At 49.7% G+C, this 24,447-nt stretch overlaps 2 protein-coding genes across 5 annotated transcripts in view; both read right to left on the minus strand.

Annotated features, from left to right (window-relative positions):
* LOC311444578 (organic cation/carnitine transporter 2-like) overlaps positions 1 to 3,115 on the minus strand; it is a 28,160-nt gene extending 25,045 nt beyond the window's left edge. For 3 of the 4 annotated variants that reach the window (XR_014697963.1, XR_014697964.1, XR_014697965.1), the window contains exon 1: positions 2,625 to 3,115. Coding sequence is in view for 1 of the 4 variants with exons in the window: in XM_084535838.1 (XP_084391964.1) it covers positions 2,625 to 3,017 (393 nt within the window). In the remaining 3 variants the exon portion in view is untranslated. The remainder of the gene's footprint in view (positions 1 to 2,624) is intronic. The other variant, XM_084535838.1, reaches the window with a different exon arrangement.
* Positions 3,116 to 4,114: 999 nt separating this feature from the next.
* On the minus strand, positions 4,115 to 23,972 carry SLC22A4 (solute carrier family 22 member 4). Its single transcript, XM_084535845.1, has 10 exons — positions 23,555 to 23,972; positions 18,394 to 18,497; positions 16,956 to 17,110; positions 14,867 to 15,038; positions 13,389 to 13,515; positions 11,805 to 11,905; positions 10,627 to 10,841; positions 9,729 to 9,911; positions 8,127 to 8,262; positions 4,115 to 6,855 (listed from the first exon to the last, which is right to left on the minus strand). The coding sequence occupies exons 1-10, from the start codon at positions 23,945 to 23,947 to the stop codon at positions 6,780 to 6,782; spliced, it is 1,662 nt and encodes a 553-aa protein (XP_084391971.1). The 5' UTR covers positions 23,948 to 23,972; the 3' UTR covers positions 4,115 to 6,779.
* Between the last annotated feature and the right edge of the window lie 475 nt (positions 23,973 to 24,447).

The following is a 24,447-nucleotide window of genomic DNA, read 5'->3' on the forward strand; positions in this document are numbered from 1 at the left end:
GTGGAAATTAAGGTTTCTATCACAAGCCTGTGCTTTTATTTAACGCAGCCCTTGTCTCCCAACAAAAAGGGAACATCAGAACCTCGTCACACAGCTGCACTACAGGGCCCATTTGTGTCATTCCAGCTGTCACCACCACAACTTCCCCTTGTTTCCTGCAGGTCTGGCACAGCTTCAGTGCAAGGGTCTGACAGCCACCTCGATGTAAAGGTACCGGAACACTCAGGGCCCTAAGACCTGCACGGGAACTTTCTCTCTGTGTTCTTACAGGACCCAGAGCTCCAGCACTACACCAGGCCTCAGGATGCTTCAGTAATTCCCAGGGTAAGCATCCTTCCTCTGAAAAAAAATGAAACGTGTTAAGACTGCAAGAGGCATAAAACGTGCAGCTCTGGAGTACAAAAGGATGCCTGCATTGAACTGACTTTAAATTGATAAACAATCATACTTCTATAATTATAAAAAATATATAATAAAGATGCGTACACAAAACTCTGCACCTGTTTAAGTTTCAGTCTGTAGGAATCACTCCCACACTTCAGTATGTAAGAGTAGTCCCAAACTAAGATGTTTTACTCGCTGTGTCATCTCGCATATCCTCATTATATCATTTTTTCTAGCCTATTAGTGCTCAAATTCACTGCTCAGTTCTGTTCCCAGTTATTCAGTATAGACCCTAACCAAACACTAAGCTTTCGTAGACATGACTGGGAGTTAGCCTTTTCCCTTAATTACCCCAGTTTATATATCTTTCAGTCCCATATATAAACTTTTGTTGTGATTACATTCTTCTTTTTTATGGGACTTAGGGAGGAATAAGAATGACACAGATGGTTACTCTGACTAAAGGAAAACTTTTCATACCCTTCAAGCCACAGTATCTCAAGAAGTAAAAGATGAAAAGGGATTTTGTTCCTGGTTGAATACTCCAGACTAGCTAACGGCATTGTGCTGTTAGTCTGCTTGAAAAAAGAAAGTTCCCCTTCAACTGAAGAGAGAACTAAATGTGTTAAGTTTTCCTTCAAAAGCAGAAACGTAACTGAAGGCTTTCTCTAGAGTCATGAGAGATTTGTGCAAAAACCTTTCATAAAAAAATTCCCCCTTCCCCCTCCCAGTGTCAGCTACAGAAATCTGGGACAAAGGTCCTCATGATTATTCAACAAGTTAGAGATATGCAACTAAAGGCAGGATTAGTGAATCATAAAAGCAGCAGCACCAAGCCAACAAATTAAACAAGTTTAACACCGAAAACCTGTAAGTATGTGAAAGGCCACGGCTGTTGCAAAACTGGCTCAGAAACATTAATATTAAAGGGAAAAAATACTGCCTCGGTGCACGATGCCCGGGCAGCCAAACATCACCTCCCCCAGACGCAGCACATCTGCCAAACCTTACAGCCACCGGGTGAGAGCTGCTGCAGAGTCTCACCGAAATGTTAGCAGCTTCTGTTCCCTACAGATCATGAAGCTGCTGGAGGATACTCTGAGTTCGGATGTTGTAACTCGCAGCCAGTCAAAGCTCAGTGAAGAAGCTGCAGAGACACAAAGCACTGACAAAATATGCCTCAGCCAGGCCAACCTCGCTATTAGGGCACTCGGGACAAAACCACTATGTTCGCCTGTGAATTGCCTAAGTCTAGAAAATGCAAACTGCCTTATGCTGTCTTAAGACTGCCTCAGCTTTTCACAACCATACATTTCACTAACGACCAGGATCTAGAAATTCAGAGCAGTTTTTCTCTTCATGAAGAAAGCAATTCTTCTGTAACAGGTGAGGCAATGCCTTGTGCCAGCTGTCAAACGCAACCCAAGCCCCGAGGATGTGCATGCTCAAGGGAAGTTTTCAACAATTCAGGTTTTGCCCTGTCCTTGCTTCCCTGTGCTCCCTTCCTCACCCAGCTTCTCCTGAGGAAGGCTTCAGCGCTCAGATCAGCTGGTGGTCATTAAACACTTGAACATCCATCACCACCATCCTTGCAAAGCAAGGAATACAGGCCTCTGAGCAGAAAATAGCTAGTTCTGTAAAACTTGTTCCCAGCTACAAGGAGGAAATTGGACTGTACAAAGGGTTTACAACCCTTCTGAATAAATAAATAAATAAATAAATAAACTCTCTACATTTTGAAATTTAAGTATTTCCTTGCATCCTAAGCCACCAGTGCCCGTGGGTCTGTCTGCAGAGCTTTCCTCTGACCCAAGGACAACCAGCACAGCCTCATGTAGCTCAGTGCCCTGTGGGACACACTGGGGTGGCCAGGATTTGGCCCGTTCCCAGCAGGTGCAGAGCTGGCACACGGCAAAGTTCAGCTCCTGTCGGACACAGCATCAAAACAGCGCCTTGCTGCATCCCGCTGATGAGCCCTGTACAACTCAGGATGACTTGTATCGACTTATTTTTTTTTAAGACAAAAAAAGAGGTGGATGTCACGAGTTCAGAGACATCCTTGAGCTACCAAGCCCATGGTGCTGGGTTGACCTGTCCTCCCTACGGTACATAAGCTGCTATCAGACGGAAATAACCAAGCAGCCGATGCACACACACACTACCCCTGTTAACACACAGCACCTGGAGGCTACTCAGGCAACTGGAAACTGCCAGCACAGACCAGTTCAGTCGCCCCTCACCTCGGTGACGATGGTGGAGCGGTAGACGTCCCGGCTGTACTCCCAGCCGTCCAGGCACGGCTCCTGCTCCAGCTCTCCCAGCTCCACGTCGGAGCCGGGCCGCAGCCCCAGCGCCGAGAAGTTGGCGAGCGCGGCCAGGCGGTAGCGGCGGCAGCGGCTCGGCTCCTCCCGGCCGCCGCGCAGCTCCAGCGGGATGCTGGCGTTCAGCCACTCGCCGCTCAGGTTGGCGCCGCGGGGCACGGCGCAGCGGTGCGCGGGGGTGCCGGCTAGGAAGACGATGGAGAGCCCGTTGAAGCCGTTGGGGACGATGCTGGCGCTGAGCAGGAAGAAAACGAGGCGCTGGAAGCGGCCCCACTCGCCCAGGAAGGCGGACACCTCCTCGTAGTCCCGCATGGCGCCGCCGAGCTGCGGCCGCCGCCGCCGCCGCCGCCTGCTACCCGCGGCCAGGAAGCGGCCGGGCCCGGCACGCCGAGCTCCGAGCCATGGGGCCGGGCCTCAGCCGCCGGGGGAGCGGCCGGGGGTGGGGTTTGCAGGCGGAGGGCCCGCAGGTGGGGCCGGGCGCCGCGGCCGCCGAGGCCCGGCCCAGCCCGGTGCGGCCCGGCGGAGGCCGCGGCCGGCTGGAGGCGCGGCGGGGGCTCGGCCGCTGAGGGGGAAGGACGCGGGCCCGGCCGCCCGTTCCGAGCCACACGTGTCTACAAATGTATAATAAAGCACACATGTAATGCACGAGTGTCTACTCAATGTAAAATCTGCACTCCTGTGGTTGTTTTCGCACTAATAGGCAGCCAACACCACCGCATGGCTCCCTCATGAGCCCTCTTCAAAGGGAGATGAGGACAAAAAGCACAACGGGAAAGGGCTCAAGGGTCGGGGTTGCTCAACCGGTTACTGTTATGGGTAAAACAGACACAGCGCAGGGAGAGTAGCATCATTTATTGCCTATTGCTAACAGAGCAGTGAGAACTAAAAGCAAACTAAAAGCACCTTCCCCCTGTCCACCTGCTACCTCTTCCCCTTGAGCAGCCCAGGGGAATGGGGGCTGCGGTCAGTTTGTAATGCTTCCGAGCTCCTCCGATACCTCCAACTGATAAAAGCCAAAGGAATACCACGTATGGCATTCTTGAATGCGTGTAGTGAGAAAGAGCTTTCTTTCCATGTTGGAATCACAGTGGTGAAAAATCTCCAGTGTGGGGAAATGTGGCAAATGAAAGGGACTAAATAGAAGCTAAACCTCACAATCATCTTTGAGGATTTAATTAAGGGGTTTGTGTTTGACCCTACACACGTGCATATTGGATTGCTGTACTGACTTGTCAACACAGCTTGAAAGCATTCTGCTTTCATGGCTTTGTAGGAAGCCAGGATTGAGCCATCTCAAAGCTAGAGAAACTGTACTAACAGTCATCTTCTGGGGAAGAGCTTATTTATGGGCTTTGTTTTCATACCTTATCCATGCTAAATACATTATAAATTACTTCTTTAAACAGCTCTGCAAGTGTTAAATTTAGAAGACTTTATTCTTCCATGACAAACCACAGAGAAAGTAGGTTACACAATGCCAGTGCACATTTTTATTACAATAAAGACAGCAGTTACCAAGCAACAACTACTACATTTGTACACATGCTTTAACAGATCCAATAAGCCCACGTCAGATCTTACTGAAGATAAGAGGTTACACAGACAGAACCAGGTAAATGTGACAGAGGAGAGAGCTGAGGCACAGTGCAATCAGTGGGAGAGATCCAGTCGTGCTTCCCTCCCATCTCCGAGTCAGAGCTGTACATACATCTGCCAACTGCACGTGAGCATGCAGGTCTCATCATGAGCCCCACTGAGTGTCTGACACAGAAAACTCACTGAAGATTGCAGTGAAAGTCTTAAATTGCTCACCAGCAACACATTTATTTCCTGCCAACAGCTACTAAACCAATGCTGTTTTCTTCAGCTGTACAATTAAAAATTCAGTAACTACGTCAGCTGAAGCAATCTCCTTTTCTCGTTTTGACTGTACTCTGACACATTAAGTCCTTATAACAACATCACATTCTTGTCAGAGGTACATTCCACTCACATAGGATTTTTTTTTTTTAAATCTGCCAATACTAAACTGTGACACTAGCTTTGGATGAATGGTATAAACAGGAAAAATAAAACTGATTTAAACAAGGTATTTCAAAAAATCACAATCCTTTTTCTTATTTAAAAAATTAAAATTAGGTTTTAAGATACTACAAAGTTTAAGAATATAAAAATATTTACCTTTAGAAATACCTAGGCCTACAATCACATAAAATAAGTATGAACTTAATATAAAAATCTTCATAAAAACACAGCCACCTATATTTAACTAAGTCCTCAAAGCTGATATAAAGGTTTTGTTCAGAAATCTAGTTATGTCTAAACAGCTATTCTAGAGATTAACTTTGTAATAAGACAAGATTAAATACTGTTGTTATTAGAGAAATTCCAGTTTGAAAAGGGATGAGAACATCTGGGGTCATTAGCCTTATGCCACATTACATTTGTGGCAAAAACATGACTTCAGAACATTAATATTAAAGGCAGTAGAATTTCCACATCCCAAAGAGCAGCTTGAAATGATTGCACAAGTTCCTTGCATTTAAATGTTACAAAGCGTTATATATGTGCTTGAACTTACAGGGAGGTCCTCACTTGTGTGCCAAATGCCAGCACAAGACAAATTGCCATGAATTCTCACATTAAGAGATGAGATGCTGCTTTTCTTGGCCCTTACAGAATGTGAATCATGGCTGGTAGTTATTTATAAATGATAAAAATCAGCCTACCTGTCCTAGGTAGTCTGGCTAGGCTGACAGACTTTATGTGGCCAACACGTCCATGCACAACCAATAAAAAAGACTTTTTGCAAACTATGTAGTGTTCATAAAACAGTAGTAACACAAATCTGAGCTCTACTACATGTGACTTTTCATCTCACCTAGCTTTGCTGTACTTTAAAAAAATGCATATATAACGTGTAGGATTTGAAAAATAAAATACTGGCTTTGTTGGCATTCTTTGTTTTGAAAAAAAAATATCTATGGTCCCAAATCAGCTCTTCTGAGTTCTTGCTAGCTGCAGGTAAACAACTCCTGTGCAGATCAGATTTTTGTAAGCATCAATCCCCTTTAAATTTGAAAATGGTACAAAGGTTTTTGCAGAGGCTTTAAAAACTGAGATGAGCTTTCTCTGAAGGTAAAGCACAATGTAGTGTGTATTCAAAGGAGAAATTAAAAGCTTTGAAAAAAAACACAAAAAGATTCAAAAAGCTGCTTGTGTCAATATACCATGAAAACCCCCAAAGCTAACACTGCAGAGCATATTTGAATAGGATCATTTACTTGCTGAAGTCTGTGTTTCATTTGAAAGTGGGCACGGCCCATCAGAAGTAGGTCAGCAAGCTAGGGTCCTTACACAGAACATTCATGAAGCCCAGTGATTTCAGCAGGCTTAGGCTTTACAAAAAAACCATCAACTCTTACAGGGATAAGTGGATCAAAAGTGGGAAACACACATCAAAAGCTACTCTGTCTCGTTTAAAAAATGTTACTGTTTTTTAAACACTAATGTTATTTATATTATGTTTTTTAAACAAAAATGTTATTTCAGTGATGTCTACATGTGCTTTGCTACAGCTAAACTTGGATTCCACCGAGACTATCAGGCTTTGGTTACAGGTTTCAAATGAGGCTGGGGTCTTTCCTTTAGATACGTGTGCTGAGATGTTCGGTGACAGACACCCAGCTCCCCTTCATCCAGTCAGTGCACACAGCAAGAGAAACCACCAGCATTACATTTGCTACCTTCTTTTTTCCTTTTAGCAGCTTTCATTGAGTACATGACCGAGTAGAGTCATAGCTGTATTCCTGCTGCTCGAGTCACGCCTAGTACACACAGACTTCTGTTTTTCAGCAGGGACTGGACCTGCTGGCACACTCCAGGAATCAGGACACAATCACAGCCTAAGAGTCCTATGCAGCAGACAGCATCTGTTCAGTAAACTGGGTATTTAGCTACAGCAGCACAGGGGATAATAACTATGGTGTGGCAGCACTGACTGTCAGGTTTTGTTTTCCTCTAGCAGGAAATGCATCTTGTTCTTTCAGCCCCGATGAGAGCAGGCATCCATCTTCACATTGGGGTTACCAAAATTTTAGGACTCTTCTTAGAATTCCTAGCTCCAGTGGTTTGTTGCCCATTTCTGAAACTGAAAGCAAGTGCGAGACTGAGAAGCTAGAGAATATTTTACAGACACTTACCCCTCCTAATCAGCACTGCTAAAATAACCAGGTTATGGTATTTATATAAACATTGGAAAAAAACGTTTCCTCTCTGAAGTATGCCCTTCTGCATGGAAGAAGCAATGCAGCAGACAACATTTAGAACTTGAATTTAATTCAGTGACTGTAATTCAGTTACTTCCTTCTGTTTATACAGGCAGTCTCCAAAGGGAATGTGGTTGGTCTCCAGGACTTCCAGCTACAATTCACCAACTGCAGAGCTAAAAAGCTATGGGTCAGATATTTGAGAAGTCCCTAATTGTCATAAATAGCAGCGTGCCCTTATCAAGGAACCTGGCCTGAGAATTCTTCTTATTCTGAAAGCATAATGACAGCTCCGTTACTGACCCCAGATTAGATACAGGCAATTCAAGATTATTTTTATTTTTTTTTTTGGTTACGGGAAAATTCCATTCACAATACACACTCTCACTAAGGCAGACAGTATTTATGCATTTGCATTTCAGCTAATTCAGTTTCCCTCTACATGAGTTTTCCTGCCCACAACAGCAGCTAGCAAACACTGTCTCCACTGCACTTGCACTATAATGTGTGACACAGATTTCAGGGGGCATATTTGCTCAGAGTACCCTAAATAGAATCTGGTGGGGCAGGAGAACTGTTATTGTTTACAGCTAAACCAGCCAAACAAACAACCAGGAGAAAGAGCTGTCCTGGTGTGTCTCTAACCTCCCAAGGAAAAGAGGCTAGAAAATCAAAAGCCTGTGCTTAATTTAGAGTAGCACCTAACAAATTTATACTGAAAGGGAAAAGTGTTTTGTAAATTGTCCTACTAAATGGCTAATTTAAATGCAGAGTTAAGGAGAGAGACTTATATCCGTGTTGCTAAGTAACTTACTCCTGAAAGGGAAAAAAAAAAATTCAACAAAAAACGCTTGATATAAAAGGATGGAAAGCATTGGGAGGCATGAAGCAGCAGCCCCAAAGCTATGTGAAGGTCAGCCTTGGTTTGCACGTGTCCGTGCAAAACAAGCACGTCAGCCCTCAGGTTCAGAGACTCTGGGGGAACTGTACAATGTCAAAGTCCGTAAAATTAACAACAAATCTAAAGGGCGCTTTGAATGTTTTGATGTTTTTGCAATGGAGCTGATGAAATGTTTGCTGATTGTGAAAAGGGACTATGTACAAAGAAGCCCTCAATTCCTGTGAAGTATGGGGTAAATGAAAGCCGACTTACCATTTCACCTTCAGCATTTGCTCAAAGCTCTCAGGCAGAGAATTTCCGTAGCTCTCTGGGAGGAACAGGGTAAGGATCCCTATCAGCACAGTCAGGCTTCCCATGAGGATGTACGGTAGGACTCTGTCGTAGGCACCTGGCAGAGCACAGGACGTAACAACATTAGTTTATATTCCAGACATCACTGCAATGCAGAATTAATTTGGAAAAATTAGCTGAAATATTTATAAAATGTCAAAGGTCAATCCAAACTGGGTTACATGCAGTATCTGCCAGAAAAGATGGAGACTTTTTGATTTAAAACTATAATGTATGCTCAGTCGTGATCACCACCTATCACCATCCCATGCTACACCCACGTTTCTGTAGCAGCCGATAGCTTTTTGCACATTTTCAGTTGGGATAGCCAACATCTTTGCAAGGTAGCAGCTCTGCTGGGATCACTGCTGAAAGAAGCAAGTCTTCAGTACTGGGTTGCCATCTGGAACCAAGTCCTCAGTGAAATAATTCAATGTGAGAGACGAAAGTGCTCATAACCAACTGAGCACTCAGCTGTCCAGGACTGAGCATCCCGCTGGTGCCCTGCAAAGGGAGGGAACTGACTAATGGCAGCTGGACAGGCCAATTTCAGACTAATGGACCATTAAATGTGTGTGTGTGTATGTGATTGTTAAGTACCCTCCTTTCTGGAAGTGGAGAAGGAATCAGCCTGCAGTGACACAAGAGGCTCTGGCCTTGGTCTGTTCAGTTTCTGGTTTTGGATGAGAAAGCAGCGGCCCCTACCAGCAGCCTGCAGCCAGTGCACATGTGTTCAGGCAGGATGTGAGACTTTCAGATCACAATAGCACAGAAATTAAAAGGTCTTTCAGTGAAGGGATTAGCTAGGAATTAAAGTACTTAAGGTGGAGAAAGTACCAAACTGAACTTGACAGCTCTATTTTTCACTTGGGATACAGCAGCATGCTTTAGAATGTGTGGAATAAATTAAGAGTAAAATGAAGACCCCTGGGTATTTCACATATATAGCCAGAGTTTGTGATTTGATCTCCTTCTGTGGTCATAAACTGGATGAACTGCAAGTCCTAAGTTAGCCATAGCAGACATCAGCAGCTCACAAGTTTATTCTGAAAGCAATCAGAAACTGTTCTGATAACTGGAACAAGATTTTTTAAAGACTGAGCCTCTGGAAACCTAAGAGAAAACAAAAACAATAAAAACTTCATCCTGTCTACATCTACCCATTCCTGCTACCTATGCTGCAACAGAGACTGAAGACCCTAAGGAACATCACAGTCATTCCATATTTGTGCAGCACTCAGATGGTAATGAGTGCCCAAAACCAAAAAAAAAAAAAGCCTATAGGTAATTAATACTTCTGCCTACAGACCTGCTTACAAGACATGAACAACGTCTTTTTCTTTTGTGAAACCCAAAGGGCTCTGCTTCACTTCTATAGTGTACAACGTGAAACCCAAAGGGAGTGAAGGGACTTAAAGGACAACAAATGAAGGGGCTAACAGCTGAACCTGCGCCTCAGAAGCTCAGATAATAACTTTTCTGGGCAGTTGGGTAGCTCAAGGCAAGAAATGCACGATGTCTCACCCAGGTAAACGAAGTAAGGAGCAATGATGCTGCCCAGCCTGGAAGCCGTGGATGTAGCTCCGACTGCCATGTTTCTGACCAGCGTTGGGTAGAGCTCCACATTGTAGACATAAAGCATTGAAAACGCAGAGGTGATGCCAAATTTTCCGAGCATCACCAGGCCAACAGACAGGGCACTGTAATCTGGAGGAGAAAACATTAAACCAAGATAAATAAACAAGACTCTTTGCTTATTACTTGTATTTCTTTAACTTTTCAGAGCCCCATCTCTATTTTTTTTTTTCTTTTTTTTTTTTTTCCTTCATCTAGAAGTTGTGTTGTTTTTCTTTTGTTTGTTTTTATTTCCACAGCACATTAGCCCCATCCCCAGATCGCTTGGCTGTGGTCTTCCTGCTGAGCACGCTGTAGAAGGCACAAGCAGGTTTTTTACTTTTCAGATTTTATATTTCACTCAGTAAAAGGATGTTCTTGAAAGGGAACAAAATTCTGGATTACACAGTAACAAAGCACAATCTTAAATCCACCCTGGTTTTCCAAAATTCTATGAAGATTTGCACACAGTGAGTTCTGGGAAGCTTGCAGGGTGTTTTTGGCCTTTACACATAACCAGATAAATCACGGTGCACTTCTGGCTCTCACTTTACAAGCTGGTTCCCCTGGACTATAAAAAGCTCAGTAATCTGACACAATAAGCAAGAGCCATGTGTGACTCAGCATATGCATATATATATATATATATATAAAAGAAAAGAAAAATCACAGCCATGAGTGATCAGCATAAATTTGACCTCAGATTCCAGATTTGATCGCAGCTTTCAGTAATTCCACAGACCCATTAGACAGCAGCATAAAATATCATAACATTGCATTTAATTACGTGTTGTATCAGATCTCGTACCTGTAGGAACAAGCTGGATGAAGAGGACGACGCCACCCCCTAAAAACAAGGTGCCAGCTATTGAGTAGCGCCGAGGCAGGTAGCGGAGGAGAAGCCAGGCGATGACGTAGGATGGGACTTCAACAACTGCCAGGAGGAAGCAGTTGATGTAGACATTGCCATGCAGGTTTGGAGTGTTAAGGGAGAGGCCAAAGTAACCAACTGACGTGAAAAACCTGAGAAAAGCAAGAAGAACAAATTATTCCAGAAACACCATTCTCTGAACACCTCCGGTGCTGCCTCAGAGGTTGTTACAAAACTGGGATGTTGCAAAACATTGCCATGGACATCGTGGCTTAAAAACCTCAGTGGCAACCCCAACTTTCTAATTCTGCCATCCCTTGCAGTGCTCATATCCACAGCAGCGTGCGGAGCCCTCTGATTTCTCTCCTTCCTCCATATCCTGAACCAAGCACTAGGCTTTGTGGAAGTCAGTCACAGAGGCTTTTCACTGCAACGGGCTCATTAATGGCACCTCGAAACAAGTCTGGGAAGCTTCCCACGCCAGCTACGTTCCTACTCGCAGCAAACTCCAGGGACAGGCTCTCCCACCCTCGGCACTTTGGTTACGTCTCACTGGACTCTTCTCAACAGAGCTGGACCTCCAGGATTCAAATCTCAAGAGTGCCTTGCTAGGGCACGCCAGGCGTGCTAGCCAGTTCCTTTCTGCTGGGGGAAATATGTACAGAAAAGGGCCGCAGTTTGGCTACATGGCACTATTTGGTCGTCATTCCTTGTGGTTGCCCAGGCAGGGACCAGGATCCCAATGAGAGAGGCACTGCACAGAAACACAACGAAAATGCTGGCCATGGGTCTGGCTCTGGTTCTGCCTCTGCTTTGAGACATTTCTCTTCAAAGAGAGATTATGGAGATGGGAGCTTCTTAAAACAAAAGCAAAAAAAAATCACAAGTTGCTACATATATTTTCTTAATTATTTCCCATCTGAATTGAGGCTACCATCCCCACACCTGTACGTATTAATGCAGTGCGGGTGCGAGGGCCGCTGAGGGGCACGAACCAGCCAAGGACCACGTGTGGGTAGGCTCCGAGGCTGAAACTCATCTAAACCTGTGGCATGTGCCCTCAAATCAGAAATCGTTCTATTGCCTGGGTACTTTAGGAATACACATTTCCTTACCACAAAAGTAATGACATAATAGTAATAGTTGCAATGTTTCGGGTTCGAAATAGGTCCAGAAGGATAGCCTTCTGCTGCTGCTGAGGCTTCGAATCCTGCATCTGAAGGAAAAAGGAAGACAAAACCAAAAAAATTCCCACACCTCAGAGCACAACAACCTTTGCACACCCACACGTCGGGGCAGTTACGAGGTTACGGCTATCCCAGGGCCCCACCAGGCAGCCCAAGCTCTGCAGCGGGGTGCAGTCCTCAGGTAGCACTCGTCTCTGCACCCAGCTGTACTCCGCGGCACCTTCCAGGTTTTGTTAAACGGGAGCACCGGGACCTCTGCACCGTGCTGACTACTGAACAAGGAGCATTACTGACAAGAGAGATGCACAAACACTTCCTTAAGGATCTGACACAGTCCTTCCAGGAGCAGCCTCATGACTGGAGGCATTTTTCCGTGCGCTGCCCTCAGCTCTCTTCCGTTCAACTTTCGCAAATGGTGTGAGATAAATGCAAGTTATCGCCCACTTTTGCTGCCTGGTCTCAAAAACACGTGAGTGATCGACAGCAGACCCACCCCCTGGGGCCTGAAAGAGTCAGATCCAAAATGAAGGACAACTGAGCTCAGGCTGTGAAGGAAAGTGCTTCCAGAGTTCCCATAGCTGGAACGTGTGTGAGAATTTACAGCACAACATATGCTTGGAGCAGAGATCTTCAGCCCAGCCAAAATTTGAGCAGGACGCTCGATGAACCGATGCTGCCAGCAAGGGTGCAGCATTTCTCTCCTGCAGATACCCCAAAGGGGTGTGCGGTGCTTTGCTCTCTTCTGTATCAGCAGACAGAAAACGCAGGTGCTGATAAGATGCAGGAAGGTCGGATCTGACACACAGACCCACGGCGTTGTGGATTTCTCTGCGCAGGAACCGTGCCCGTGCCTCTTCAGCAGGAGCTCTGGGGAAAGACGAGCTGCTGGGGGGGAGGTGAGCACGAAACCCAGCTGTGCTGCCGCAGCTGTGAGCCTGCTCGGTGCTAGGCTTCCTCCTCTTAACCAATAAATATGAAATGCAAGAAAAAAATCTGCCTGCAGAATAATTTTAGCTGATCCGAGGCCTTCTCTCCAGTCAAGTTTCAAGGGCACTCGAGGCATTCGGTGCTCTGTGTGACTGGAGCATCCTGTGGGTCACCGTGGGGCCCCGGCACACGTGGACCTGGACTTGGTGCCCCCGTGCAGCGCCCGTGAAGAGCCCCTGTTAAAGTGCAAACCGCTGACACCGCGCTGGGACGGGGCTGAACGCGTCCTCCTCGGGTCTCCTCCGTGCCCGAAGGGTGAAGCAAGCTGGGTCACCCTTGCTCTGAAAACCACAACCAACCACTGCTGCGGAACAGAGCTTTACTGTAAAAAGCAAACAAATAAGTAAGCCCTCTGGCTTCTCATCTCGACTTTGCTAACCCAACACTTACCTCACGCCAACAGCCAGCGCCAGCCCCTAAGAGCTGCTGCTGGAAGCCATTCCTGCCCTGGCATTTCACAACAAGTCAACTGGCCAAAGGGGAAAGCTGCTGACGAGGTAAAGTGACAGGGCACGTGAAACATACCTCCGCGGTGTCGAAAATCACAGCCGGGGCTGGAATGCCATTTATTTTTGCAGCCTTGCGGATAATAGCTTCTGCCTCTTTATATCTTCCCTGGGAGATCAGCCACCGAGGGGATTCAGGAATGATCCTGCAATAAGTTTCAGAATAAATGACTCAACGTTTTCACAAAAGTAAAGCATTATTAAAGCCACATGTACAGTTTTTTTGAACTGCGCTCTCATCTCACAAATTACTTGCGGTTGAACACGGTCAGCGCAGAAGCATGCAGGCAATGTAATTCCTGAACGTGTCCCACTGGGACCAGGGGGAGAGCTCAAGCACATGGGATGCGCTTATCCTCCTGCTGAAGGAGATGCTTGGGCCCTTCTCCTAGGGGGCCTGCTTTTTTTATTTTTTCTTTTTTAAAGAATAAGTGAAAAGACTGATGTTACTGGACAGACAGAAAATACGGGGGTAGCTTAACCATTGTTAAGCAAAATTATTCTTAGGAAACTGCATGCAGCGTGGAAATGCTTTAAATGCACAGATATATTTAAAGGCTCTGTGTCATAGGAATCTATATACAAACCTCACGATTTTACCACAACTCTAATGCAGGCTCTCCTAGGCACAGGACAGAGGCACTGTCCCCATGCAGAGCTGATGGCATTTTCTAAACACTTCCAAACATGCGTTGAGTGAATTAACACTGACCACGGGACAGAAAATCTCACCTTTCCTTAACTAAATCCCGTGACCTTAACAAATGCTTCCTTGCTTCCTTTAGCCAGCAGTAATTTCAGGGTGCCTGTCAGGCTGAGAACAGCATTAACTTTTCCTAATCTGTTTTTTCAGCCTCCCGGGGCAGAGCACCCATGGGCAAGTGAGGGTGCACCTACAGCCGAGGTGGATGAGCGCAGCAGGGAGAGGAAAGAAAACATGGGCTCAGCCACCGAGACAAGAGCATGGGATGGCTCAGAGGAGCTGAGCGTTTATGAGGGACCTCACAAGGTCTCCACCACTGCTGGGTTTCAGTGTGAGCTCTCTTCTTGGCTTTCAGTGCCAGCAGGGCTGCAGACACACTTGCTTTGGCAGCCAAAGCAAAGCCTGGGAGCGCACACCTCTGCCTGATGACATTTAGTGCAGTCTCCTGCCAGCCTTCCACTCAGATTTTAGTACCCATCAGCAGCTGAATCCTCATTAAACATGGCTTAAAGAAAAAAGCAGGGAAGAAAGGTTAGACTGAATCATCCAGGGCTACCACAGCTACGAGGTGGTTAACAGTGTCCAGAATTAGGGGCCAAACGAAGTTCCCCAGCTGCTCCGGAGAGCTGGTGGCACAAGTGCCCCCAGGCACATGGTGAGCATCAGGAAAGATCAGTGGGCAGATAGCTGGGCTGAACACAGGCAAAACAAAAACAAAACACAAAGCAAAATAAAACACTGGGCCCTGGAGAGAACTGGGCACAAGGGGAGAGCGTCGGGCGCGTTGCACTCACCACCAGAGCGGGATGCAGAACAGCCCCGGGACGGTGAGCGCCAGCAGCAGCATCCGCCAGTCTCTGATGAAGTAAGCAAACAGTGGCAGCAACATGTAGCCAATTGCAAAAAATATGCAAACTCCTAACGTAGAGAATATAATACGAACTGATTTGCCAAGAATTTCTGTGCCTGTTTAAAACAAGGGAGGTTGGATTAGCATTTTTAACTCCTTCTTCGCAGTCACGACTAAATACTTTACTGCATTTATAAAATAAAGCTAAACAACGTTAGAAAAGAGTTTAAATATAAAGAGATAAAATTTATCTTATATAACACTTTAATTGACACTGCCAAGGAGTAATGGTCCAAAAGGTGATGGTCATGACAGAGCTATTAGCATGGGGGGAGTTCCTCCCAATTTTCAGCGTTCAGACCTGTCCAGTAACTAAAAATGCCTGGGATTGTCGGGGGCTCCCAGGGGATGGAGCAGCTTCTGCTTGCTGTGATTAACACGCTGCCCGACACAGGTGAGGGCAGGCCTGGGCCAGCAGCCGGCAGACTGCCAGGAGCCTTCCTGATGTGCTTGGAGGAGAAATAGGCTTTGCCCCCTTTCACCAGTTTGGGATTTAAAACCCCTTAATTAAAGGTTAAAACCCTTAATATTGAGAGCGATTGGAAAAAAAATACCAGAGACTTAAAAACTAACCAACCAAACCAAAAAGCTATATGATAGCTACAAGTTTCCATTTCAGAAGCTTGGGGTAACTGAAAAAATTCACGAGAAGATGAAAACAAGGACTCTTAGGGTCAGGAAGGGTGTGTTAAAAAATAAACTGTGCTGTCTTCCTCCGCAGATGGCTCTTGCTTAGGGGCATCTGGGGAGACGTCTGAGCCTTGCAGCATTGTTTTATACCTGTTGAGCAGTGTGTTAAGATGTAGGATTTGTGGCATTATGAGCCAGTATGAGATAATATCTTTCATCTCTATTTCTCTTCTGTCTCTCCTCTTCCCTTATTCTCTTGGCAATAGCAACCCTGGGCTGACAGCAGCACGCCTTCACAAATCTCTCTGTTGTTTTACAGTCTCAGGACTTGAACACAGAATAAAAACAACTACAACTGAGGAAAAACTGGCAGAAAAAGCTGGTTTGTATGTGGAATCTGTAGCAGGCACTGAGCTGTGCATGGGGAGGTGACACAGGCTGACAGCGAGCTTCCAGCATTTGGATATCGAGAGCTGGGATGGGAACCGAAAGGAGAAACCCGTGGGAAACCAGTCACTGGCACAAACAAAAACCCCAAACCCAGCTGGTGCTGGGGAGTGCCAGGGCTGCAGCACAGCGGGGATTTACACGTGCTGGTGCCACTGCTCCCCCCGAGCTGGAGACACAGCGTCCACCAACGCCAGACAGCACCAGGCAGCGCCTCCAGGGCACAGGGAAAGGGAGCAACCCCAGAGCAGGAGCCCACCACTGGATGGGAGTCCTATAGGAGCCTCTCTTCCTCCTGTGGGTGCATTCCCCCACCCAGCACCCTTGCCATGTGCTGATTTTTGGGAGCTCCTGGCTGGGCTGGGGGAGCAGCAGGGGCGTGCAGGGCGCTCAGCTGCACCTTTTAGGGTGGGAAGCGCTGCAGAAATGCCTCTCTGCACTGAAGACAGCTGATGACTAACCACAATTAGAGAGCTAACTCCTCACGCTGTGCATGGAAACTGCTTTACCCCGAGGGCTGGCTGCCCAGAGCCCTCTGCAAAGTGGGGGTGGCCAGGGAGGAACCCAAAAGTCGCTGCTGGCTCAGCCCTGCTCCCGCTGATAACAGCCCTCAGCCTGCCTCGAACCTTTCCTCCAAAAAGCACAGAAATAATGTTTGTGTTGATGTTTCCTGCACTCCTCTTTTTCTCTAAACCTGCAAAAAGCACAAGCTCTAACTATTTGAAGAGATTCCTTAAAGTATCCAAGAGAAAAAAAAAAACAAACACATGCTGGCCTAAATTAGGAATTTTACCAGTGAGGATTTAGAGCTGTCTCTAATTAACTGCTGCAAGTTCAGAGGAAAAAAACAACAGTACATTAAGCAAGCATTTAATCTAATAAAGGCTTATCCATACCCAGGATGAAGGCCACCACGTAGTTGGAGATCTGCCCCATCCCCACTATGAGGAAGAGCACCGTGAACATCTCCCAGCTGGTGGAGAAGATCTGCAGGAAGCTGAAGCCTGTCTGCACGGCCATGGTGGAGAAGAGGATGCTCTTCCTGCCAAACCTGGTGCCAAGGACAAAGGAGATGATTACTGAACTCATTCGTGGAGCAGGGCTACGCAAAAGAGAGCATAAATATCCAACTGCAGGTGACACAGCTTGGCTGAAGATCAGCTAAATTTTTATGCCTTTTATGTATTATTTCTACAAGAACTGAAAAATAAAATTTCCAAGACCCAGGAAATAAATTAATAAAGGAAATTAAGAGCAGAAAGTTCAGGCTGTCACTAGACAGGAACTCAGGAGCCCAGATGACAGTATATAGGTGAGAAAAACTCTGAGATCACAAGCTGTGCAGACCAAAGTTAGGAAATGATGGCACTTAGGCTGCTGGCATCTGTACGGCGTAACACCACTGCAGTTTGGACGTGTTATCGAGCTCTATCAGCTGGTTTCACCCCACTTGGGCTCAGAACACACCCGCTTATTGACAAAACCTTTCCAAAAAGCTCCACAAGCAGCTAACAGTAGAAGGGCCCGCTGGCTCGCCAGCTGCTCGGGTGCGCACATTTTATCAGATGTTCCCAAGGGGCACCAGAGGGATTTAGTGATAATCTCGTCTCCTCTCAAACAGTAACGCGGCCCGACTTTTGCACCAGGGGCAGGAGATTAAATTTGGATCACATGGAATTTAATACTCATGGCTTTGGGATTAAGTCTCACGTTGAGTTTTGACCCCCCCCCTGCTGAGATGTTCCTCCCCAGCCGCAGCAGCACCGGGCAGGGATGGCCATGGGGCTGCAGCAGGGATGGGGACACGCAGGAGGAATGGGCGTTTGGCACTGGACACCTGTAAGGCCAAAACTTGATTGCTGCTGAGATAATTGTCAAACGCCTGCTGTATTTTCTTGGCATTTTACATCTACGTGGTTAGATGGCATCACATCGTTGCTATTCATTTACAGGTTATCCTTTTATTTTCCTCGTGGGTGCATTTTGTTTCCAGCGAACCATCTCATCCAACAAGACACGTTGGAGCTCCCACTCAAAGGACAACTTTTGCCTTACAGCTCCAACAACAGACTCCCAGTTAATGTGTGACAGCAAACGAGGTATTTATAGCTACCAGAAGGGGTGGACAAAGGAACGAGCTTGGGACCAGCTCATCAAACTGCAAGGCTGCCACATGGACTCGGTGCAGAGACCAGCTGTTGGCTTCCTGACACGTACAAATGGCAGCAGTTCCACGTGTGTTGAGGGTGAAGGTTGGGATTTTTAAAGAAAAATCCTGTTCCCAGGGTTTTACCCTGCTCTGCTCCTGAGTGAAGCCGGCGGTGGTGGCGTTACCTGTCCGAGAGCTGCCCCGAGATGAAGGAGCCGATGAGGACACCCACGAAGAACAGGGACGTCGTCAGCGGCACTTTCCAGTCGTCCTCACACACCAGGTTCCACTGCAAGAGAAGGGGCCACGATCAGATCTGCCCTGAATAGCGTGGCACTGCCCGGGAGGGTGCCGATTTCCCCATATTGTGGCCAAATTCCCCCCGTCCTCTCCCCATCCCTTCCAGTGGCTGGGGCCGTGAGGTCCCTGCAGCTGATGCGCACCCATCCTGCACCCCAAGCTGGGGTGCTCCTGGGAACAGCTTGCCTGGCCTCCCTGGTGCAAAACCTGCTGCATTTCTCTGGTTTATGGGTTTGACAGAATGTATGCAAGAGTGTTCAGAGTGAAACCATATTCTCTTTTCTCCATCCCACAAAGATTTACTCTTTTAAATCCCTCCTCCCCCTGGCATCCTCATGGGCGGCTCCGTGCTCGCCGCTCGTCCTCGTGGCTGGGACCGGAGGCCTGGGACAGGAGCCAGCGTGGAAACTTCCACCCGGCGCCTCCCGTCACCCCACGCAAGGCTTAAAAAAATGAAATCAGCACAAGGAGCCTCGGTGCACCCGAGGGAGAACTGAGCACACATCTGCCAGGGCTTGCTCACGTCCCGGGGAGCGATCCCCCGGTCAGGGCACACCCGCCGGGGTGCTGCTGGATACGCTTCAAACAGGTCGGTTGCAGCTTAGATAATTGTACCACGAAGGTAGGCTAATCAGGCTCAGCTCAAAGTACAGCATCACTTTAATAATTAGCCTTGCTATCAGGAAGCGGGGACATCGCCTTTACTGGGACGCAGCCTCTGCCTGCGGGGTGCAGGGGCTGAGCAGCAGCAGGGGGCTGAGGCTGCCCCCAGCACAGAGGCACCCGGCCAAAAGGAGCGAGTTGGGATTTGGAGAGAGATCCCAGCGCTGTCTGATGGCACTCCCTGTCCTGCCAAAGTGAAACAAAACAACCAGCGGGTTGGCATTTCAAACCACAGCCTGTTCCTACTTCTGAAAACACCCAGCGCATCATCTGCAATGCAGGAGTCCTGTGGCATGGGGCTGAAATGCTCCTCAGTTGCTTAAATCTGATTTATTTCAAATGGAAACCATCTTGTCCCTGCTGGGAGGAATAGGTGGGTAGGTGTGGGCCAGGCCCAGGTGGTTATCTCTGTTTATCTTAATTGTATTTGATAAGATAGGAGGGAGGGCGTGGGCCAGCGGGGCTTGGATGCTTCCAGGGATGCTGGACTTGGAGAACATACACAGGATCTGTTTCACTTGTCAGAAGAAATGGAGATTAAAAAAAATAATAAATAAATAAAGGCAGAGGTGCAAATCAAGCCCTGGATGTTCCTAGAAAAACTGAGGAAAGGGAACAGGGCGGCAGGTTCCCAAATTGCCATGTCCGGACTTGTAGCGCTTTGTATGCTCAGCCTCGGAGAAGCTGGTGAATAACGAGGTGGCAGACAGCTCGCAGCCCGTACACAACATCACTCAGGGTATTAAAATCCGATTTCTGCTCACTCCAACCAGCAGGGGAGGTCGGGCCGTCGTCCCCGGTGGTCCCCAACTCCGACCCATGCTGTCCGCAGGCTCTGCTTGGACACCAAAGAGCTGCTCTGGGAAACGAGGAGGCTTCCTGACACGCACTCAGCCCCACAGGCTTGAAGCAAAGCCCCTGTAATTAACATTTGCTGCTATTTAATTACAGCACCGCTGCACGCCCTGCTCAGGGCAGCAGCCCGTGCCTGCTTCTGCTCTGCCAGGTGCGGGGTTGGCATTTCCAAAAAGCCTTCTAAAAAGCACTTTGGCTACAGCCTAAAACCAGCTAACTAATAATTTGCCCATGGAACTGCATTGCTTCCTGCGCTTCCCAGCTGCCTACCTTGTCCCATGGCACACAGAGAGAAAAAAATTAAAGATACCAGGAGCCCTTAAAATTTGCAGGATGTGGTAGGGGTGTGCAGCAGCCGGCTGGTGGGGTGGGCTTTCTGTCTGTAGGAACTCGCTGTACCTGACCAGAAAACACACAAACACAATGAAATCCATCTGACCCGAGGAACAGCTGAAGCTGCTGAGCAAAAAAGTGCCCTTTATACGAAAATAGGTGAAGTTCACCTCGTCCTCCTTCACACACGACCCATCCTGCCCCTGCAGCTCATGCCTCTGCAGCCCCATCACCACCCCAGTGCTGCAAGCAGCACTGGCTTCCTGGGGAAAAAAAGTGCCATTTAACTTATTTCAGCTCCTCCAGAGGGACAGTGCCCACCCCAGCCCGTGCCCAGCACACAGAGGCTGAGCTACCTGTAGCCACGGCGCCCAAACTGTCTGCTGGAGGAATTATTCATTAACCAGCAAATAAGTAATTCTTTAATATCTCTGCCTACGCACGCTGCAGAACAAAGTACGTGCAAGCGTCCGTGCGAGTTCCTTTTACCACCAGGAATTAGAGCTGCTCGAGAATGCTGCTGGATCCCTTTTTGGCCACCACATCCCCGAGACCCCTGTTCCCAAGCTCCTGGCTTCCAGAAGGGTGAACCCTGCCGGCGTGGCCAGCAGGGATGCTGCAGGTCGATGAGTTTTGTGACCTGACCGGTTGGTCGGTCTGCTCAGCTGCTGGGAAAAAGCCTCAGGGGGAGAGACAAATCCTTCAGATGCCTTCACATCACAGCAGCTCCTACCCAGCTTTGTACGGGGAGGCTGCTCACCCCTGCTGATCCCCAGCCCCCTGCCTCCCCTGGGAATTGCACAAGCGAGCAGGGAGCAGCCTGCAGCGCTGCCGTGGGCACTCGTGGGGCTCCTGCAGCAGGGACATGCACCGTGCAGCACTGTGGTGCTGCAGGACAGCCCAGAGCACCTCTCAGGGAGCTGACAGCCCTGCAACGGAGCGTTAAGTGCGTGTAAGTGCCCTGCTCCAGAGAGCAAAACCGTTGCTTGTGCCTGAGCCTCTAGTGACAGCCAGATCTGAGCACGGCTCTCTGGAATTAGAGCAGAATTAGGTTAAGTTCCAGGCAAAAACCCACAGCATAGCAGAAATACATATGTTCACACTTAAATTAGTTTCAAAGCACAGATGGTGGAAACCAGGGAATGGCCAGAGAGGAGCAGCCCCGCTCTGGGTCAGAGCCTCCCTGAAAGTGCCAGCAGTGCTGACCTGGTGCAGCAGCCACACCGGCCACCTGGTCAGACAAAAAATCATCATTTTTATGTGGAACAACCTGACCGACACCTTCAGCTCCCTGACCTCGTTATGTCCCTTTTTCCCCTGCGTTTTGGACACATGCACGTTGCTGACATCATCTCCACTTTTAGACCTACCATACGACTGAGCTTGGGACCCTCCCTTCCAGGGAATTCAGCACATCCCCAGATAACACCAGGGCTGGGCTGGCATCTCCCAGCCTGCTCCTTTCAAGCAGCAGTAACAGGATTTGATGCAGCTGAATGACTCAGATGCAACCTCCAGTGCCCAGTCCCGTAACCACCAGGTTTTGCTCCTCAGCTGAAGATGTTTTTTTCCATCGAGCTTTCCTGATGGCATGTCCAGGCTCGTCTTCTTTAATACCGAGAAAAACGTTGGGCACAAAAATTATAATCACAAGTTCAACCCAACTGCTTCTTCTCATGGTTTCATCACTGCCCGCTTTCCTTGTTTTAAAACAGAATTCAGCATCTTTCCCCAACGTTCGTGCCATTTTAAACAAAACGAGTATCCTTTTCCATCTGGCCTACAGCTGGGAACCTGACGCTTGGTTTCCACCATCTGGGTGTGTTATTTCCCCTCGGGTGCGCTCCAGGTCTCGTGGCAAACCCCACTGCCAGCACGGGCTGGCTGGGGGTCACTGCCCCCAACTGCCTTTCTGCTGCACGTGCCTGCCCGCAGCATGTGTCCTGCAGCTGGGACGTGGCCACAGTTCGCCCACGGCCAGGACTGGGGGAGCTTCCCGAGGGATGGGGACCGAGCACAGCTGCTGGCAGGGGAGATGCACACATGGGCTACACGTGTCCACGGGCACGCGAGGGGCGTCCCCTCCCCAAGCCTCTCCCTGCTCATCTTCCTCTCCCGCATGCCTCAGTGCAGCTGAACCCCCGTCTGCCCACCCCTGCCTGTGCCCCCACGCCCCCTGGCACAACCCCACAGCCGTGCCCGGCCAGCAGGATGGTTCCTGGTGGCGATGTCCCTGCTGAGTCACCGTGGCTGCAGACGAGGGGCAGGCACCCGCTCCCTGCCCACGCTGCGCACCCCAAGCGTGATCCATCGGGCGCACCAGCGGGGTTAATCCTTCCACCACTGAGCCCGACCGGGGCAGCACTCGGCTCCCCAAAGCTGTGCAGAACCCAACACAAGTCCGAGGTTTCCCTGAGAGCCCTCTCACGGCTGCAGTGACCTCGAGCTGCGTGGGATCTCCTGTCCCCTCCCAGGCCACTTGGAGTGACCCTGGGTGACGCTGCCTGCCCTGGGGCACGCTGCCCGGCCCACGGGGCCTGCCGGCTGCCAAACCCCAGTGCCGCAGGCGTGGGTTGAGCCCGTTATCCCTTTAACCCTGTCACATAACACCGAAGAGCGAGAGCAGCTCCGCAGGTTTAGGGGATGGTGCTTTCCTCCTTTATCACAGCTCGCCACCAGACGTGCAGACAGCCCGGCCCCGCTGGTGCACTCAAACCCCAAACAAGTGCTTCCATGACCGTCACTGCTGATGCTCCCTCGACGCCTTGTGTGGATGTTGTAGGGGCTTAAAACTGGCAGCTTGGGCACAGCCTCGGGGCCAGGCTCACACAGGAGCCAGCAGCAGCCCCCCAAGCAGCCCTGATGGGGGTGCCCAGTGGTGTCCATGGCCCCATCCACAGCAGGGCTGGGAACCAGCGACCCAGGGAGGCTGCCAGGAGGGTCAGTGGGCCGCAGCCAGCTGCCACCCGTCTATTTCCAGCCCTCACCTCCCCGCCACGGGGAAGCCCTCTGCAAACAAACCAGGCTGGAGTCTCCACTGGACGCTCCGCAGCGAGAACCCGGACGGGCTGCACGGTTCGTCCACCGTCCCCCCGAGCCCAGCAGCATCTCCCCTCCTCCCGCACCCTCTCCCTCGACCCCCTGCCCTTTGGTGATGCCACCACCCGCCTCCGCCGGGGTCCCCCGGCGGCGCACCTCGGTGACGATGGTGGAGCGGTAGACGTCCCGGCTGTACTCCCAGCCGTCCAGGCACGGCTCCTGCTCCAGCTCTCCCAGCTCCACGTCGGAGCCGGGCCGCAGCCCCAGCGCCGAGAAGTTGGCGAGCGCGGCCAGGCGGTAGCGGCGGCAGCGGCTCGGCTCCTCCCGGCCGCCGCGCAGCTCCAGCGGGATGCTGGCGTTCAGCCACTCGCCGCTCAGGTTGGCGCCGCGGGGCACGGCGCAGCGGTGCGCGGGGGTGCCGGCAAGGAAGACGGCCGACATCCCATTGAAGCCGTTGGGGACGATGCTGGCGCTGAGCAGGAAGAAAACGAGGCGCTGGAAGCGGCCCCATTCGCCCAGGAAGGCGGACACCTCCTCGTAGTCCCGCATGGCTCTCCCCGCGGCTCTCCGCGGCTCTGCGCGCCCCCAGGACGCGGCTCCGCCCCGGCACGGCTCGGCACGGCACGGCCCGGCCCCCGAAGAGGCGGTGCATCCCGGTGGACACCCGCTGTCCCGGCCCCGGGAGGGCGCTGCCGGTGCCCGGGCTCCCCGCGGAGCATCCCCGGGGGGCGCACCCCGCGCCTTGCCCCCCGAGCGCCCGCCCCGCAGCCGGGGCTCTCCCGGTCCCTGCCTCCCGCGGTGCTTTCCGCCCATCCCGGAGCGAGGCCGGCCCCACGGCAGCTCCCTCCCGGCAGAAGGAGGCCGGAGGGGGATGAGGAGCACCCAACTTTTGTCATCCTCTTCGGCACAATGTCAGACGAGGTCAGCAGCGGCTGCTCCGAAGGGTCCTGGGGCAGCGCGGGCCCCGGAGAGAGGCTCTGTGTGCCCCAGTTTCCAATCTGTTATCCTCTCCTGCCTTATGCATGACTCTTAGCTTGCCCGGAGGGAGA

The sequence above is a fragment of the Aythya ferina genome, assembly GCF_964211825.1.
Source record: "Aythya ferina genome assembly, chromosome: 14".
Taxonomy (NCBI): Eukaryota; Metazoa; Chordata; class Aves; order Anseriformes; family Anatidae; genus Aythya; species Aythya ferina.